Here is an 18,737-nt window from a genome sequence, read left to right on the forward strand (position 1 = left end):
CTACAGAGGAAGCCAGAATACACTAGCTCCCCAGGCTCACTGACTCAAGGAGAAGAAAACCGAAGGCACGCTGCCAACCATGACCAGTAACGTTTAACAAACTCACTAATCTGAAAACTCATTTTCTCATTCACTGGTAAGGAGCTAGAAAGGGATGAGAGAGGTCAGTAGAGTCAGTCTAGTTGAAGTTACTCCCAATGAAAACATGAACAGCAGGGAATGTGTTCCTAATAACACTATATTCTAGAGTTTAAATCATAAATCAATCAAATTAAATAATTCCTGTCATGATGCAGGGGTTCTTTTTTGGCAGGCGGTGGGGGGGAGGTATGCAGAACAATATATGAAGCCTCATTTCAGATGCATTTGATTTAAAACTACAAAAGAAAGAAGGTCAGCTGGAAAGAAAATGTGTGAAACATTACATCATAAGAATATTTAGATCTGAATTACTCCTTTGATTTGCTTTACAAATGAGAAATTCTAAGATGTTAGATAAAGATCTCAGACTTCAAACAAGAACCTTAGCTTTAGACTTAAGCCTCTCTCTTAACCTCTCCTGAACCTCTGGATTATCATCTGTGAAGTGGGAACAATGATCTCCTTCACAGGGATTGTCTGAGGATCGAATGTGATGTATGTGAAAGTGCTTTGTGACTCCAAAATGGCCCATAAGTGCAGGGGATAAAGCAATTACTGTGTTCATTCTTTTGCTATAACAAAGTCCTTTACACTGTATTGTAATCCCCACAATTTCATGGGGGAACAGTGTAGCATGGCTTGTGAAATCAAGAATGTACCATACAGCCATGTTTTCATTACTACCTAGCACATCTTATTAGGAAAAATGTATTTAACTAACTATATTTTCTTGAAGGTAATTTTTCTCCCCAATTTGTTCACCTGTAAGGAGAACAGTAAGATATCTTAATACATGGGAACTGAAAAAAAAGGTAGTTGAGATGCTCCGATACCAGTATTATGTTTGTATATACCTAGTTATAGGAAACTGGTAAAAGAAGCTTCCATACATAAAATGTTATGTTTTACAGATGGAGCAATTATTTTATGTATGGAACAACCAACAGTTCTGCACAAACTTCAGCAGAAACCTAGGGAAATAATTTCCCCCATCGTGTAGAAAAAAGGAATATATGCATAAATATATAAACCACATCTAGAGAGAAGTATGGAAACTGGAAATAAGAACTGAAACGTGGAACTTATTCTAAATACGAGGCAAGTCAAATGCTAAGAGAGACTCAGTTGGGAGCCTGTTATAACACCCACAATAAGTAATTAGAACAATCTAGACATACCAAGTTATTTTAAAGGAATGCATTCAGGAACAAGGGTAAACAAAACAGAAGACCTAACTTCACAAATGATTTCCTATACCAACTACACAGTTTCAATTTCATTTTACACTTATATGTTCAGAGTATTCAGAATAGGAATGCTTTCTGGGATGAGCAAAGATTACTCTATTTCTTTTAAACACTAGGGTCCAGCAATGTCTGATTTTCAGTTTGGATGGCTTATTTTTGCTTTTCTTTCTCTTGCCTTTGGGGATAATTATCTAGAAAAATGTTGCTAGAGCTGATATCAGAGATATCACTGACTATATTCTCTTCTGGCAATTTTGTGGCTTCAAGTCTCACATTTAGAACTTTAATCCACTTTACTTTAGAATGGAAGAAGATATTTGCAAATGATATATACAATAAAAGGGGTTAATATCCAAAATTTACACAGAACTTATAAAACTCAATACCAAAAAACAAACCAATTAAAAAATGGACAAAGGACATGAATGGACATTTTTTTCTAAAGAAGACATACAAAGACATGAAAAGATCACTGATCATCAGGGAAAGACAAATCAAAAGTACAATGAGATATCAACTCACACCTGTCAGAATAGCTAAAATCAAAAAGACAAGAAATAACAAGTGTTGGTAAGGAACAGTGTAGAGGACAAGGTAAATTGGTACAGCCACTATGTCAAACAGTACGGAGGTGACTCAAAAAATTAAAAATCAAAATGCCATATGATCCAATAATTCTGCTACTGGGTAGTTACCCCCCCAAAAAAACAAAAATATGAATTCAAAAAGATTAGATGCATCCCTATGATTGTTGTAGCATTGTTTACAATAGCCAAGATATCAAAGCAACCTAAATGTCCGCTGATACATGAATGGATAAGGAAAATGTGACACACACACACACACACACACACACACACACACACACACGAATATTACAGAGCCATAAGAAAGGATGAGATCATGCCATTTGCAACAACATAGATGGACCTAAAGAGTAGTATGCTAAGGGAATTAGGTCAAAGAAAGACAAATGCCATATGATTTCACTTACATGTGGAATCTAAAAAAATTAAGTAAAATAAAATGAAGAAATAGACAAAAGACAGAATCAGACCTGTAATTACAGAGGACAAATCGATGATTGCCAGAGTAGAGGGAGGTAGGGAGATGGTCAGTACAGGTAAAGGGGAGTGGGAGACATAGCTGATCATGTTTTAATAGTGTCATATAATGGCAGATGGTAGATACACTTGTGGTGAGCATAACATAATGTATAAACTTTTCCAACACTATGTTGTACACCTGGCCTTAAAATTATACTCAAATCAAAAAGTTTTTAAATGATCCATAGAACACAGAAAAAAATACTTGCTTTTCTATTAAATCTCAGGGCTTAGTAATATAATACAGTCTTACCAAGGTCATAAAAACATGTTTTATTTAAAATTCTGCCACAGACAAGGACACAAAACCTATGTCTTGAGTCTAACTAGAACAAATTCCAGCTATACTTTTCCACCTATAAGTTAACATCATAGGAACACTAATGAATACACTATTCCAAAATATATCTGGCCTACTTTCTAAGTGCCTATTTAATCTAATTCCACATTGCCACATTATTTATATGTTGCCCCTCTCCAGAAGTCAAATATTTTATTCAGAACAAAGGAATTCTATCAAGATCTGTGGTCAGAAACCAAAAGTAATTTTACTGATCCACACCTGATAGTCCAATAAAATAGAGTTGCCTTTGGGGCCTCTGGTGCAGATCTGTGTGAGCCAACTTCTTAAGACTTCCCGGATTGAACTTGGTTTTAATGATAAGGCAAACATGAGTGTATGTCCAATTGATACACACCCCTCAATGGTATTCAGAGGCAATTTAATACATTTGCCTTTCTGAATGTCTATTATATCACGTACTTTAATATCATGCACAGGTTCATTAAAAGAAAGTACAGTCACCATTGTTTCAATTTAGTACCAAGGTACTAAATCACATATTAAAAATATAATAATATATTTAATATATTAATTATATTAATAATTAATAATTAATTAATGTAACATAGTAATATAATAGCAAATAATAATAAATACAACAAAATCACAAAATCAAAATAAATTATGGAAGCACAGAGCCTCTTACCAAAGATTAGTTAAATAAGAAAGAAGGTAGCCCCATCATCACACAATTTCTTTTCTCATTACAGATTGAATAATTTCATTCTCCTTCACCATCAAGTAACCCCACTGCCTTGAAATCTAGGTTAATTTAGAGTCAACAGTTCTCATCTAAGGAAGATGTCTGCCAGATGCATGGCTGACAGGCAATGGGACACAGTAAGTACAGATTTCAGCGGTAAATCAATGAGAACAAGAGACTCTTATTACTCTTTAGTATAATTTGTGCACCAACCAGACAAGTCAGAATCTTTTGCACCATTAAGCAGCCTCACTGATCATAGAATATATTATTTTTAACAATAAGAAAAATACAAAAAGTAAAAATCATTTTTGGCTTAATAAATAGTTAAGAAAGTACAATTTTAAAGTCTTACAAAATTATACAAATAACTCATCTGGTTTTGCCATTTTTCATTGTAAAAGCACTGATTATGTAATGTAATGAATTTTCTTGGTTATTCCTGCTTGAATACTATACATGGAGAAAGGGTAATGTGTTTTGCCTTTACACACCCAGACAATAGTATGTGTATAATTCCTTTACCTCATTCTTTACTCCTTGTTTCATTTTTAATTTGGCAGAGCTTTTGTAAGATATTGCAGTTATGTATCATTTTAACATACACACCATTGCTTTTTTTTCCTTAACCATCTTAACATGTCCCTAATGTTCCTCCTATACATGGATATTAATGTTCATAAAACATGACCTTTATCACCAAAGTTAGAGTCGTTACTTAACTCAAGATCACACTTCAAGAAAGTGATGTTGACAAAGTTAGGAATCAAACCTAGACCTGAGTTTGACTCCAGAGACTGGGCTGGAGCACCATATAATCATACAGCCTCAGGTCTATAGAAAAAAAATCAGCAGACAGTGCTTTACTTTAACAGACATTGTATGGAGTTTTTAAAAATGTTTTTATTAAGGTACAATCTACATTCAATAAATTCAACTGCACATCAACCGGCACATATTTACATGCTTATATAACTAGTACCCAGATAAGACAAAGAACACATCTAACACCATAGAAAGTTACCTCATGTTCCTTCACAGACAATAACCACCACGACCAGAGGCCACCACTGTTAGGATTTCTATCATTGATTAATTTTGTCCATTCTTGAACTTAATATAAATAAACCATAGAATATACTCTTTTACTTGGCTTTGCTTGATCAACAAACATCTGTGGGATTATCCGTGTTGTTGCACCTAACGGTGACTTGTTCTTTTTTTGTATGCCACTGTATGAATTATAGTGTATTATGATGTATCGATCCACTTTTATGTGGGCAATCATTTGAGTTGTTTACAGTTTTTGACTATTTTTAATAAAGCTGTTATGGACATTCTTGCAGATGCTTTTTGGTAAATATATGAACTTATTTCTCGTCGTCATGTATCTGGGAGTAGAACTGTTGTTTCATAGGGGATCTATATGCTTTACTCTAGCAGACGATGCCACAAGCTTTTCCCAAGTTGTTGTACCAATTTTTTATCTCTACCAGCATGTCTGCTGCTACTTTAAAAGGATGGAGGTGTTATGAAAATGAAATACATAATTAGGGGACAGAGATTATACATGATATTTCAAATAGAGAAAAGAGGGGGGGAATGGGCTATCCATACAAGCTTTAAACACTCCTAATGAAAATTATTCTGAATATTTTGCCTTTCATTCCTGTCCTAGTCATAATTAACTCATACAACTGCATCTAGATCTAATCATAAACACTAACAGCAAGATCTGTATGCCATGATTTGTCTATTTTCTAAATCATGCCATAATCATTCTACTTTTCCAATGAATAATCAAATATCACTTCTCACATAAACTATAAGCTTACTGTGTTTCTTTATTTGTAGCAAACATAGCTCTTGCCTCTCTAATTAAATGGAAAATTCTTATTTTGGGATATACCCTAAGTCCCTCACAATGTAAGTTCCCTTCAACTCAGATTAGATTCAAATCCTTTCAATCTACAGATAGAATACAAAGTGATTCCCCTGATGTTTGTTGAGATTTTATGGAATATTATACTCAATCCTTTCCTATCCATGAAACTTTATCCCACCTCCCATCCCCCATTTCTTCCTGCCCAACTTCAGTGGTCAGAAATTCATACTATATGTATACCAATAGTAAAGAGGAAGAATGTAAGTCAGTCAGTTTTATAAGAGAGCAGAGAAGTTAATCACATACATGTTATAAAATCGTGAAAGCTAAAATACTGGCCACCTCCAAAAATATCTCAGTTGTCCTGGCCATGATTGTTGATATGTGTATCCTTACCCTTTGTGACTTCTAATGAAATACAGGTAGAATTATAGAAGTAGGATAAGGCAATGCACTAGGCCACTATTACAAAGCACTGTAAGGCTTGAATTAGATCCAACAATCTCTAAGCAAAGAGCAGTTATACAAAGTATGAGCAGCTTTTGATGGGAGGAAAAGAAATTCAGAAGTCCTAAACATCATTCCAAGTTAAACTGCATTATGGTAGAAAGCACTAGCAGGAGAAGAGCCTCTAAGTTTTATCACATGTAAGATACCAAAGTTCCACTCAAGCAGGCACTCGCCCTCTCTTTCTGTCTGTCTGTCTTTCTCACTGACTCACTCAAAGAAGATAAGGCTGAAGATGCATAGTTAATTATCTTCTGACATCTGGCCTTTGGCCCCATTTGAGCAAGTCAACATAATATACTCTCTTAAAAAATAAATTTCCTGCATCATCCAAAAGACAAGATGGCAGGAAACAGAACAGTAAGAATACACAAGTAGTTTTTGAGAGACTATTCTTTACCTGAACCTGTGCATAGTCAAGCTCAACATACCTAAATTAAAACATGGGTCCTAAAGCCAAGTAATTCAAGCCACAGGCTGCTGGGTGCTCTTAAAGACACCTAAGGAACCTGATTTACTCAAAAACAGAAGAGTGATGTCAGCAAGATGGAGGAATAGGAAGTCCCAGCCCACATTCCCCCAATGACACACTGATTTAACAATAATATACAGACAAAAATACCTTTACAAAAACTCCGTATTTGGGTTGCGAAGTTGAAATATCCCAAGTGAACACAAAGCTAAGAACAGCCTCATTGAAACAAGTAATATGAGTAATTAACTGTACCCACAACATTCCCTCCCCCAAGCCTGTACAAGTAAGTGCCAGGAGAGAAAGCCCAGCTTATATTGTCCTTGGGTGGAAAAAAGAAGAGTGAAGCATGCTTCCAGAGGGCTTCCCAAGAGACAGGTTTTAGTCTCACCTCATTTAGAGCACTGACGGAACCAGAATCATTTAGATGCCTGGAAACTGCTGAAAACAAAGAAGCGTCAGTTGCAGGTTGGAGGAGGGAGCTTTTTGTGGCTAGCATGGCTCAGCATGATCAAGAGAAACATACAACTGGAATCTTCTCCCTCCGGAGAAAGAGAAAATAGTGGAGCATGTATCCAGCACTCTAGCTTTTCCAAGGGCTACCTGAGGAAATGATACTGCTCTTGCCTAAGCATGATGACAGGGAACCAAAATACTTTGGATGCCTAATGCCCACTGGGAACAAGGTGGGGAAGCTTATGGTTACAGAACTAGAGAACTTAAAGAGGTACAAACAAATACTAAAGGGAGTGAGAGATTATGAGCTCCTGGGGAAAAAAAATAACAAGCCTCTCAAATTAAGAAATTGCTCACTCAATCCCAAAGAAACGGCATCCCTCCATAAAAAGGCTTCAGAGATTCCCTCAAATCTCTAGACAAACTGATGAGGGACTTCCCCTGTACAAAGAAAACTGGTAAAGATTGACAGGGATGACTATTTTTTTAAATGTGTGGATCCCAAAACAAAGCTGTAAGGTACACAAAGAAACAGGGAAACATGATCCTATCAAAGGAATAGAATAACTCTCGACAAGCAACCCTAAAGAAACGGAGGTGTATTATCTGACAAAGAATTCAAAACAATCATCATAAAGATGCCCTATGAGCTCAACAAAATGATGGCATAAACAAAATGGGAATACCAACATAGATATAAAATATAAAATATAAAGGAGAACCAAAATGAAATCTTAGAGCTGAAGAATGCAGTAATTGAACAGGGGGGGAAAAAAAAAAGAAAGAAAAAAAAGAACTGGAGAGACTCCAAATCAGACTTGACCAAGCAGACAAAAAGAATCAGAAAACTTAAGGATAGGTTATTTGAAACTATTGGGGCAGAGGAACAAAAATTTAAAAGATTGAGAAAGACTGAAGAAAGCCTAAATGACTTCTGGGACACCATTAAATATACCAAATACATGTTATGGGAGTTTCAGGAGAGAAAGAGATGGGATTTAGTTAAAGTAATAACCAAAAACTTCTCAAATATAGGAAATGAAATGTACATCCAAATTTAAGAACTCAAAGAAATCCACATCAAGACATAATCAAATTGTCAAAAGAGAGAGAGAAAATTTAGAAAGCAGCATGAGAAGCAACTTGTTATATACAAGGGTAGCCCCCCCACCCCATGTCTATTGGCAGATTTGTCAGTAGAAAACTTTCCGGCCACAAAGGAATGGGATGATATACTCAAAGTGTTTGCTTAAAGAAAAATACTGCCAAATGAAAATACTATATCTGGCAAAAATGTTCTTCAAAAACACGAGAAAAATAAACAACTTCCCAGATTGAAAAAAGCCTGAGGGAGTTCATCACCACCAGATCGACATTATAAGAAATATTAAGAAAGTCCTTTAAGTTGAAATTTAAAAACATTAAACAACACAAAAGCATTGCAAAATATAAAACTCACTGGTTAAAGTAAATATATAGACAAATTCAGAATACCATAATACTGTAACAGTGGTATGTAAGCCTCTTTTAACTCTGAAATAGAAGTTTAAGAAAAGTATAAACAATAACCATAACTGTAAAAATATGCTAATACAGTGTACACACACACACACACACAAATATAAGATGTTGTAATTTATAACACCACTGACAAAGTGTGAGGGGGGCAGGGAGAAGCAAAAATATAGAGTATATGTGAATGAAATTAAGTTAATAAGTTATCAGCTTAAAATAGATTGCTATAACTACATGATATTTTACATAAGCCCCATGGTAACCACAAAGGAAATACCTATACAAGATACATTTAAAAAATAAGAAAAACATCAAAATATGTCACTACCAAAAAAAAAAAAAAGTCAACAAAAGACAAAGACAGAAAGAAAGAAAAGAAGGTACCAAAAAACATATGACTGAAAACAATTAACAAAATGGTGATATTAAATCCTTCCCTCTTGCTATTTCAGATGTAAATGGATTAAATTCCCAAATAAATTGCTGAATGGAAAAAAACAAGATCCAACTATGTACTGTCTATAAGACACATACTTTAGGACTGTGGAGACACACAAGCTAAAAGTATAGGGATGGAAAAAGATACTCTGTGCAAATAGTAATCAAAATACAGCAAAGGTGGCAATACTTAGACAAAACAGACTTTAAGTCAAAAATTCAAATGACACAAAGAAGGACATGATATAATGATAAAGGAGTCAATTCACCAACAAGACATAACAATTACAAATATATAGGCACCCAGTATCATGCCACCCAAGTATCTAAAGCAAACGCTGCCAGAACTGAAGAGAAAAATAATAGACACAGAAAACACAGTCATAGTAAGGATTTCAATAGGCCACTTCCAATAATAAACACAACATCCAGACAGAAGATCGAAAAGCGAACACAGGACTTGAACAATACTATAGACCAAAAGGAGCTAACAGACATATACAGAACATTCCACCACATATCAGCAGAATACACATTCTTCTCAACTGCAAATGAAACATTCTCCAAAACAGATCACATGTTAGGTCAAAAAATGTCTTAACAAATTTAAGAAGACCGAAATCATACCAAGTACATCCTCCAATCACAACAGAATAAAAACTAGAAATTAATGATAGGAGGAAAAATGGAAAATTCACAAATACGTGGAAATTAAACAACATGCTCTTGAGTCAAAAAACAAATCAAAAAAGAAATTAGAAAATATCTTGAGACAAACAATAACTAAAATACAACATACCAAAACTTTTGAGATGTGGCAAAATCAGTACTAAGAAGGAAATTTATGGTGATAAAAATATACATTAGAAAGGAATAAAGATCTCAAATAAACAACTTAACTTTATTCATCAAAAAACTAGAAGAACTAAGCCCAAAATTAAGAGGAGGAAGGAAATAATCTATTTTAATAATCTTTAAGATAATTAAGATTAGAGCAGAAAAAGACTTGTAACTAGTCAGGATATTGAATCAGTAATCAAAAATCTCCCAACAAAGAAAAGCCCAGGACCAGGTGTCTTCACTGGTGAATTCTAACAAACACTTAAGGAATTAATGCCAATCCCTCTCAAACTCTTAAAAAAACTGAAGAGGAGGAAATACTTCTAAACTTTTTTTTTTAATGAGGCCAGCATTGCCCTGATACAAAAGCCAGATAAAGACACTACAAGAAAACTAAAGGTCCATATTCCTCATGAATACAGATGCAAAAATCCTACACAAAATACTAATAAAATGAATTCAACAGCATCCTTGAAATGCAAAAATGATTTAACCTAAGAAATTAATGTGATACACCTCATTAATAAAGCATAAAAGTTACGTGATCATCTCAATATATGCAGAAAAAACATCTGACAAAATTCACCCTTCTTTCGTGACAAAAACGCTCATCACATTAAGAAGAAATTTACCAGGGCGCCTGGGTGACTCAGTCAGTTATGCATCTGACTCTTAGTTTCTGGTCAGGTCATGATCTCACAGTTTGGTGAGATGGAGCCCTGCATCAGGTTCTGTGCTGACAGAGCAGAGTCTGCTTGGGATTCTCTCTCTCCCTCTCTCTCTGTCCCTCCCGTGCTCATGCTGTCTCTCTCTCTCTCAAAAATAAAATACAAAATAAAAAAGAAGGAATTTACCTCAACATAATAAAAGTCATATATGAAAAGCCCACCGTTAACATCATAATCAATGGTGAAAAACTAAAAGTTCTTCCTTTAAGATCAGGAACAAGACAAGGATGCCCACTCTTGCCACTTCTATTCAACTTAATATTCAAAGTACTAGCAGAGGAGCAAAAGTAATCAAATACTAATGAATAAACTTAACTAAGGAGGTGAAAGACTTGAATGCTGAAAATGACAAAACACTGCTACAAGAAATTGAAGAAATCACCAACAATAGAAACATCTCACGTTCACAGATTGGAAAACTTAATATTGTAAAAATTTCCCTATCACCCAAAGTGATGCATCTCTATCAAAATCCCAAAAGCCAGACACAGAAGAACAAACACGGGATAATTCCACCTTTATGAAATACCTAAAGGAGTCAAACTCCTTACAACAGAAAGTATAATGGTGGGCTGCCAGAGTGGGAGGAAGAAGGAAATGGGGAGTGGCTGTTCAATGGGCACAAAGTTTCAGTCACGAAATATGAAAAAGTTCTAGACATCTACAGTATGACACTGTGCTTGTAGTTAACAATACTGTAGTATACACTTAAAATGTTTAAGAGATTAGATCTTATTGGTTTTTTACAACAATAAAAAAAGAATAGGAAAAAAAGAAAAAAATTAGACTCTCAGACAGATAAAGAAAGAAATCATTGCCCATTATAAAAAGATCATCCTGAAATAAGGAATGTATTGTAGAATGCACCTTCAGGGAAATGGTAGTCTATGAAGATGAAATAATCCATGTGAGAACAAAGAGGTGAATAATATTTTGCTCAATGTGGATCAAATCACAGCAAGAGTATAAAGGTGAACAATATTAGGAAATGGTAATCCTATATGATAAGCACCTCAAGGTAAAATTTAACCATTTGTCAAAAAAAAGGAAAACTGTCAAATGATTCAAATACAAATTACATGATTAGAGCAATGCATTAATCATACTTTAATACAGTTATTAAAAAGTCAAGTTCAAAAAAGCTCATATACTGCTCTAAGTACAATTTCAAAAAACCACATTTTCAAAGATGGCTATTGTACAGCATGTTTGTGAACTGAATAGACACAGACATTACTTACATTCTTTCTTTGAGTGTGCATGAAGAGTTTTTTGGCAAGATTTCCAATTTAATTTTTTTTTTTACAGACTGGACATTTCTGCTAAAAGAATTTTTTACCCCTTTTAAGCACAGCTACTCTTTCATGTGTAATTAGAATTTTTTAAATAGAATACATTTACCAAAATACCCATCTACAAAAAATCTCTGAAGTAGTACAAAGACATATTTAATCAAATTTTATTTTAGGATACAAAATAGTAAATTATCACCATGAAAAAATCTATTTTAATAATAATATATAGCTAGCTTCAAAACCACATAATTCTAATATGACAAAGCATTTAAACATTTATGTATGTCAAATTATTTCTCAATACAACTGGGAAACAAATCTACACCCCTCTGTTCTGTTCAAGATGACAAAAGTCAACACAGTCTAACTGTTAGAGACATTAAAAAAAAAAAAAAAACTGTGATGACCTTTTCTACTTGATATAGTACCTTTTTATTTTTTTTTTATTTTTTTTTTTTAACGTTTATTTATTTTTGAGACAGAGAGAGACAGAGCATGAACAGGGGAGGGGCAGAGAGAGAGGAGACACAGAATCGGAAGCAGGCTCCAGGCTCTGAGCCATCAGCCCAGAGCCTGACGCGGGGCTCAAACCCATGGACCATGAGATCGTGACCTGAACTGAAGTCGGACGCTTAACTGACTGAGCCACCCAGGCACCCCGATATAGTACCTTTTTAAAAGTTTGATTAAATAAAATGCTTAATTTCTATACCTTCTTAAATAATATAAAAAAATGATTAAATGTTTTTTCTGTACTATACACCCAAAACAAATTTGAAGAAAAAAGAGAAATGAAACTTTTTCTAAGCCACAATCATTTAGAAATATTTCTATGAAATGTGAACCAACCTATTTTTGAAGATTTTGTAGGTAAACTGGGGGAAAAAAAAGCCTTTGCATGTTACACAAATATTATTTTTAGGTATATTGTATATTAAATGACTATAATATTAAAAATAAAAGATACAAATTACTTTCCCCCTAAGTAATATGAACATAAGCATGTGTATATCCTAATAGCATTAATGTTTACTAAAAATACAAACTTTTCCATTTCCATGGAGTTATCATAAACACAAAGTTAGATTTCATGGAATGATATAAAAATGACTGATAAGTACTATATTTTCAAATGTTCTCTCACTAACCATAGAAATTTAAGTCTCTCTCAAGTGCAATTTTTAACATTTTTCCAGAGCTTTAATAATATTAGTAATTTGGCCATTGTTTTTGGAAGAAATGGGAGATTCTCATTCAGAATTCTGTACAAGAATATTCACTGTTATTTATAGAAAAACTTAGAAATGAACTAAACACCATCAACTGATGACTGGATAAAGAAGATACATCTTCTTTATCCATACACACAGACATATACACATACATACATACAATGGAACCTTCCTCAGCCATCAGAAAAGAATGAAATCTTGCCATTTGCAACAACACGGATGGAGCTAGAGTGTATATGCTAAGTGAAATAAGTCAGAGAAAAACAAATACCATACGATTCCACTCATATGTGGAATTTAACGAAACAGATGAATACAGGAGAAACAGAGAGGCAAACCAAGAAATAGACTCTTAACTATAGAGAATAAACTGATGGTTACTGGAGGGAGGTGGGTGGGGAGATGAGCTAAATGGGTGATGGGTATTAAGGAGGGCACTTGTTGTGATAAGCACTAGGTATTGTACGTAAGTGGTGAATCACTAAATTTTACACCTGGAACTAATATTACACTGTACATTAGCTAACTAGAATTTAAATAAAAACTTAAAAAAAAAAAACTAAACATGCAAAAATAGAAAAATTATTCAATAAATTATCTTAGGAGACTGAGATTGTCTGCTTTCACATTAATAGAGGATGAAAATTATACACACAGTAATAGAATATAAAATAATAAGAAAATAGAGTATGAAATAATATATACAATATTATTCTCATTTAGGCACATAAATAAATTCTCAGACACGCTGAAATAAAAGAGAAAGACTGCAATGAAAAAGACAAAAACTCATTAACAGGAGTAATAATGATCATGTGTGATTTATACATATTCTTGATCTTTTTTTTTTTTTTAGGTTCATTTATTTACTTTGAGAGAGAGAGCTGGGACAAGCAGAGAGAGAAAGGGAGAGAATCCCAAGCAGGCTCTGCAGTGTCAGCACAGAGCCAGATGCAGGTTCCATCTCATGAACCATGAGATCATGACCTGAGCTAAAATCAAGAGTCGGACACTTAACCAACTGAGCCACCCAGGCACCCCACATGGATTCATATTTTTTTTAGTTTATTTATTTTGAGAGAGAGAGAGAGAGAGAGAGAGAGAGAGAGAGAGAGGACGTGAACTGGGGGAGGGGCAGAGAGAGAAGGAGAGAGCAGGAATCCCAGGAAGGCTCCACACTGTCAGTGCAGAGCCTCATGTGGGGCTTGCACCCACAAATCGTGCGATCATGACCTGAGCCAAAGTTGGATGTTTAACAACTGAGCTACCCAGGCACCCCTCTTCATATTGTTTATGTGTCTTTATTTCTACCATCTCTACAACACACATATTGTGATCAAAAAGAAAAAGCAACAAATATAACAAAGTATGACATTTTCCAACTGTAGATTTTTTTCAAGTAATTTTATCCAGAATAAATGAAACACAAAACTAAGTGTTCGTTTCAGTTCTAACATCATAGATAATTTGACATTAAATATAACTACACTGGTATAATAAGCACAGGTTATACCAAAATGTTAGAAAATGCAATTATTAATTGTTTCCAAATTCTATTAAGGCTTACCTTCACAAAGTTTCTGCTTCATCACTTCCCTTATTTTGGATATTGCAATATAGTCTTCCACATAAAACACGTAAGTAGATGAAGGCTTATTGGCGATAGCTCTAAGTTCTGCATCCTCTGTTTCTGAGCCAACACCAATAGCAAATAAAGTGATTTTACTGTCTCTTGCTGCTTCTGCTGCGTCCTTAACTTCATCTTGAGATTTACCATCCGTAAGTACCACTGCTATCTTAGTCAGAAACCGTGAGGACTTGGCAAAAAGGTAATCAAGAGCAAACTGGATGGCCTTTCCGGTCCTTGTGTTTCCACCCAGGTAGTGTATGGATTCCATTGCGGCCATCAAGTTCTCTCCTGACTTGTGGCTTCCAAGGGGAATTTCCAATACAGGATAGTCACTATACTGGACCACTCCAACCTGAATAAACTTTGGTCCTATGTCAAAATTTTTTGTGATATTGACAAGCCATTTTTTCACTATTTCAAAGTTTTCTGGACCAACACTGTAAGAGCCATCTAAGATGAAAACTAAATCTGTTGGAGCCGTACGACAACCTAAGTGAAAAAGAAAACCATCAGAGCACATTTGCTGCATAAAAAGAAAAGCATAGGCAGTTTTTACTGCGTGATTTTTAAGTAACCAACTGGGGGAGGGAGATCCTTTCACAACATACATGTATATCAAATCACCATGAGGTACACTTCAAATATCTTACCATTTCCTATGTCCATTATCCCTAAATAAAGCTTAATTTTTTTTTAAAGTAACCAGTTCACTGGAGCTATGTGAGATTAAATAAGATATACCACCTAGCTCATGAAAATTCTTTCTGAGGGCTATTATTTTTGTTGACATTTTTAATTCTTTTATCTTAATTTAAGGATTAATGACTGAGCTTTAAAAGTAGGGAATAAAAAAGACATGCTGTATATGACATGATATCTAGATATCTCTTTGTAGGGGCAGGTATTACCATAAAGCACCATTTTATTCTATTTCCCCACCCAATAAATGAAAACACAAAAATATGCAAATAAATTATTTTCAGCTATACACTAGTAGCATTATCAATGAAATATGGTTCGTTTACTGATAACCTAAAGTATTTACAATAATAAACCAACAAATAAGGGAAAAAAATTTAAAAAGAAACTTTCTGCCAACTTCAGGATTCAACTAGTCAATAAAGATCCATATTCTTTAATATAGTTAATAAAAGCTTAATGAACTGAGATCACCAATGCAGGTCCAATATCTCATTGTCAGCCAATAATATATTTGTGCTAAGTGAATCTATGTTCAAAAGTATAAAGCTATTTATTTCTCCAGAGCGATAAGGATTCTCGTTTCAAGATGCCAGGAAATACATGTGATCAGCACACCTTACATTTCTATTAAGGAAAATAAAAAACTACCGTTGGTATAAGTTACACTTAGACAAGTTCTAAGCAATTGTGGGGGAAAAAATCTTACTGGTCTTTTCCACACTGCACAACATGCCTCCAACCCTATTTCATTCTGTCAGTCTATATATATATTAAATACCTACTCCGTGCTTGATATCCTGCTAGGTACCAGCTTCAAAGATACATAAGATATCTCGAATAGATATCAAAGTCTAGTAAGACAGACAACTGGCTGCTTAGGGAAAGTGCAAAGTATCCTGAGAACATTTAGGAGGGGGTAGCAACCTAACTGTGGAAAACCAGGGTAGATTTTGTGGGAAAGCCAACTGGGAGTCTGAGGTCTGAAAGGAGAGCTGTAGCCAGGTGAAGAGGAGGACCTCCTAGTAAGAGGGGACAGCAAGTGCCAAGGTCCAGAGATAAGAGTCAAACACTGCCCAAAAGACAAACTGGTTCATTTGAGTAATTCCAATAGTTTGAAATGGAAACAGAGCATGCTGAACAGCCATACTTGCTTTCTCTTTCTCTCACTTCTGCAAAGCAACAAAAATACTACTGTTTATGGCCCACATGATAAAGGTCACATATCCTTAGAGATGTAAGTTGGAAAAGAATGAGATGAGTCAAGGTAATATGACAACAAATTTTGTTGCAAGTCTTGTGTTTTTACTCAAATTAATGGTCTCCCTTAAGTAGTGATCAGATGCCCAATTTAAAGTTATAATGGTTTATTTTCCATAGACACTGCAAATGAGATATCACAATTGCAAAGGACAGTCGTGAAGGAAAAAGCAATGTTTACTGACAATTAGTATTTGCATTTTCATATCTCCTTAGGAGTAAAGTCAATCAATCAATCAATCAATCAATCAATCTCTCTCTGCTTTCCTTTCCATTCTTTTCCTCATCTTTGTCTACTTCCATATCTAGGATGATGACAGGGCTCACAGGAAGATGCCTCAATTTTAAAATTAACTCACCCAACACAGTAACCAGCAAAAAGAAACACTATTGTCAGGTGAACATGCAGTCAAGAAATTACTTCCCCCCTCCCAAAAACTTTTTTCAATGCCAAAACATAGATTTATCTCAAAAGTGTAACCATGATTATGATGCCACTCTTAAGGTGGTGGGGAAGTCCAAAAAAGCCTGAGGGACTCTATTCCAACATCCTCTGCCATGGTGACCACAGCCAGGGTTCAGGTTAGGGACAGCAGAAATGGAATTCTGCCCCAGAGGCGAATTTTCTAACTCAAGGGAATGCAATTCTTCTGGGGTTTTTTGGAAGCTGGACTGGGATTACAGACATCTGCTTTCATTCGAGACACAAAAGGACAGGCAAGTTATGTTTACAGAGTTCTTTAGAGTTGTCCTTCCTCAATGCTATGAGACTCATTGTCTAGACCTGCTAGTGTTTGTGTGCCACTTGATTCAGTGTTTATAAACTCTAACCAGGTTGTGCTTGGCCCTTCATACCCCTTTCCAGAGCCACAGAGCATATATTTCACAACTGCAAGGTGAGCCAAGAACATGGGTACGAAAGCAAGTATTGCCGTTTATAAAAGCTAGGCAAAATACCACTCCAAGAGACTTCTTCCTTAGAGAGATGAATTACCAGTGTCACCAGGGGGAAAAAAAATGGACTAAAGAGCAAAGGCATAGTTCTAATACTAGTTATGGCACTAATCAGCTGTGTGACATTAGGTAAGCCCCTTAAATTTTGCTGAATCTCTTTTCCCACCCAAAAAACCAAAGCATATCTACCTTCTATAGTGCTTGGGTTGATTAACCTATAAAAGTGTTATATAAACATTAAATTTATTATTGTTTTAATAAATTTTTAGCAAGTTGTCAAACCATATGATTTAAGTGTTAGAGAAACCATAATTAATTTACAGTAGGGTGTTTATGACTTTTCAAATATGATTATAAGCAAAGTTGTTTTTTTTTTAAAAAGCATGATATCTATAAATAATGGCCTGGGTAGCAGAACAGCGATTAATATAACCCTCCTTCTCTAATGCAAGCTCTCCTACAGGCAATCAGAATAATAATCACCATTTACTCAGATGTCACTGTGCTAAGCCATTAAAATGTATTATCCTGTTTACATGGATTATCTCATTATCTCTATAAGGTAACTTCATAGGATGGTCCTGATAATCATCCTATGAGGTAGATACTTCATCTTCACATCACTAACCCCATAAATGGCTGAGCATGAACTCAATATGAGACCATTTATTCCAAAGCCTGATGGGTAAAATAAACAATTACCACAGAATTTTCTCAAAATTACCTCTGATAGAAGTTTTTCCTCTCAGTTAATACATAACACAGCAATTCATTTTATTTTAGGGCATTACAACATTAAAGACAATAAGATAAGGTCCTTAAAAGAATTGCTTGAGCTCCACTAATTTGATTTCTACAATCGATTTGTTGATCACAAAAATGCTGATAGTTCTTACTTGATCTTATTTCCCCATCTTCAGCTAATACAGAATTCTGAAGAAGCAGGACCAAAACTATCCAAAGAAACATATTATGGTGAGCCATGTTTCTTCTTTCGTTCTAATATTTTGGTTTAGGATTCCTAAAAAGAGAGAGAGAGAAAAAAAAGGAAAGTTAACTATATTAGAAAAATAAAGACAAATAGCTAGTCATTATTGTAAGTCTAGATTTTTTCATTGTAATATCCAGCTGGAGTACAGTTTTTAGTAGCCTTAGAATAATTTACATGTCCAAAATAGCCATATTTTTTAATGTTTATTTATTTTTTAGAGAGAGAACGTGAGCAGGGAAGGGGCAGAGAGAGAGAGAGGGAGACACAGAATCCGAAGCAGGCTCCAGGTTCCAAG

At 34.8% G+C, this 18,737-nt stretch overlaps 1 protein-coding gene across 1 annotated transcript in view; it reads right to left on the minus strand.

Moving 5' to 3' along the window:
• Positions 1-18,468, minus strand: part of COL21A1 (collagen type XXI alpha 1 chain) — a 125,790-nt gene extending 107,322 nt beyond the window's left edge. The window contains exons 1-2 of the mRNA XM_060615790.2: positions 18,348-18,468; positions 14,476-15,027 (exon numbers count right to left, since the gene is read on the minus strand). Of these exons, the coding sequence (XP_060471773.1) occupies positions 14,476-15,027; positions 18,348-18,435 (640 nt within the window). The 5' untranslated portion in view covers positions 18,436-18,468. The remainder of the gene's footprint in view (positions 1-14,475; positions 15,028-18,347) is intronic.
• Between the last annotated feature and the right edge of the window lie 269 nt (positions 18,469-18,737).

This window comes from Panthera onca, chromosome B2, assembly GCF_046562875.1.
Source record: "Panthera onca isolate mPanOnc1 chromosome B2, mPanOnc1 haplotype 2, whole genome shotgun sequence".
Lineage (NCBI taxonomy): Eukaryota > Metazoa > Chordata > Mammalia > Carnivora > Felidae > Panthera > Panthera onca.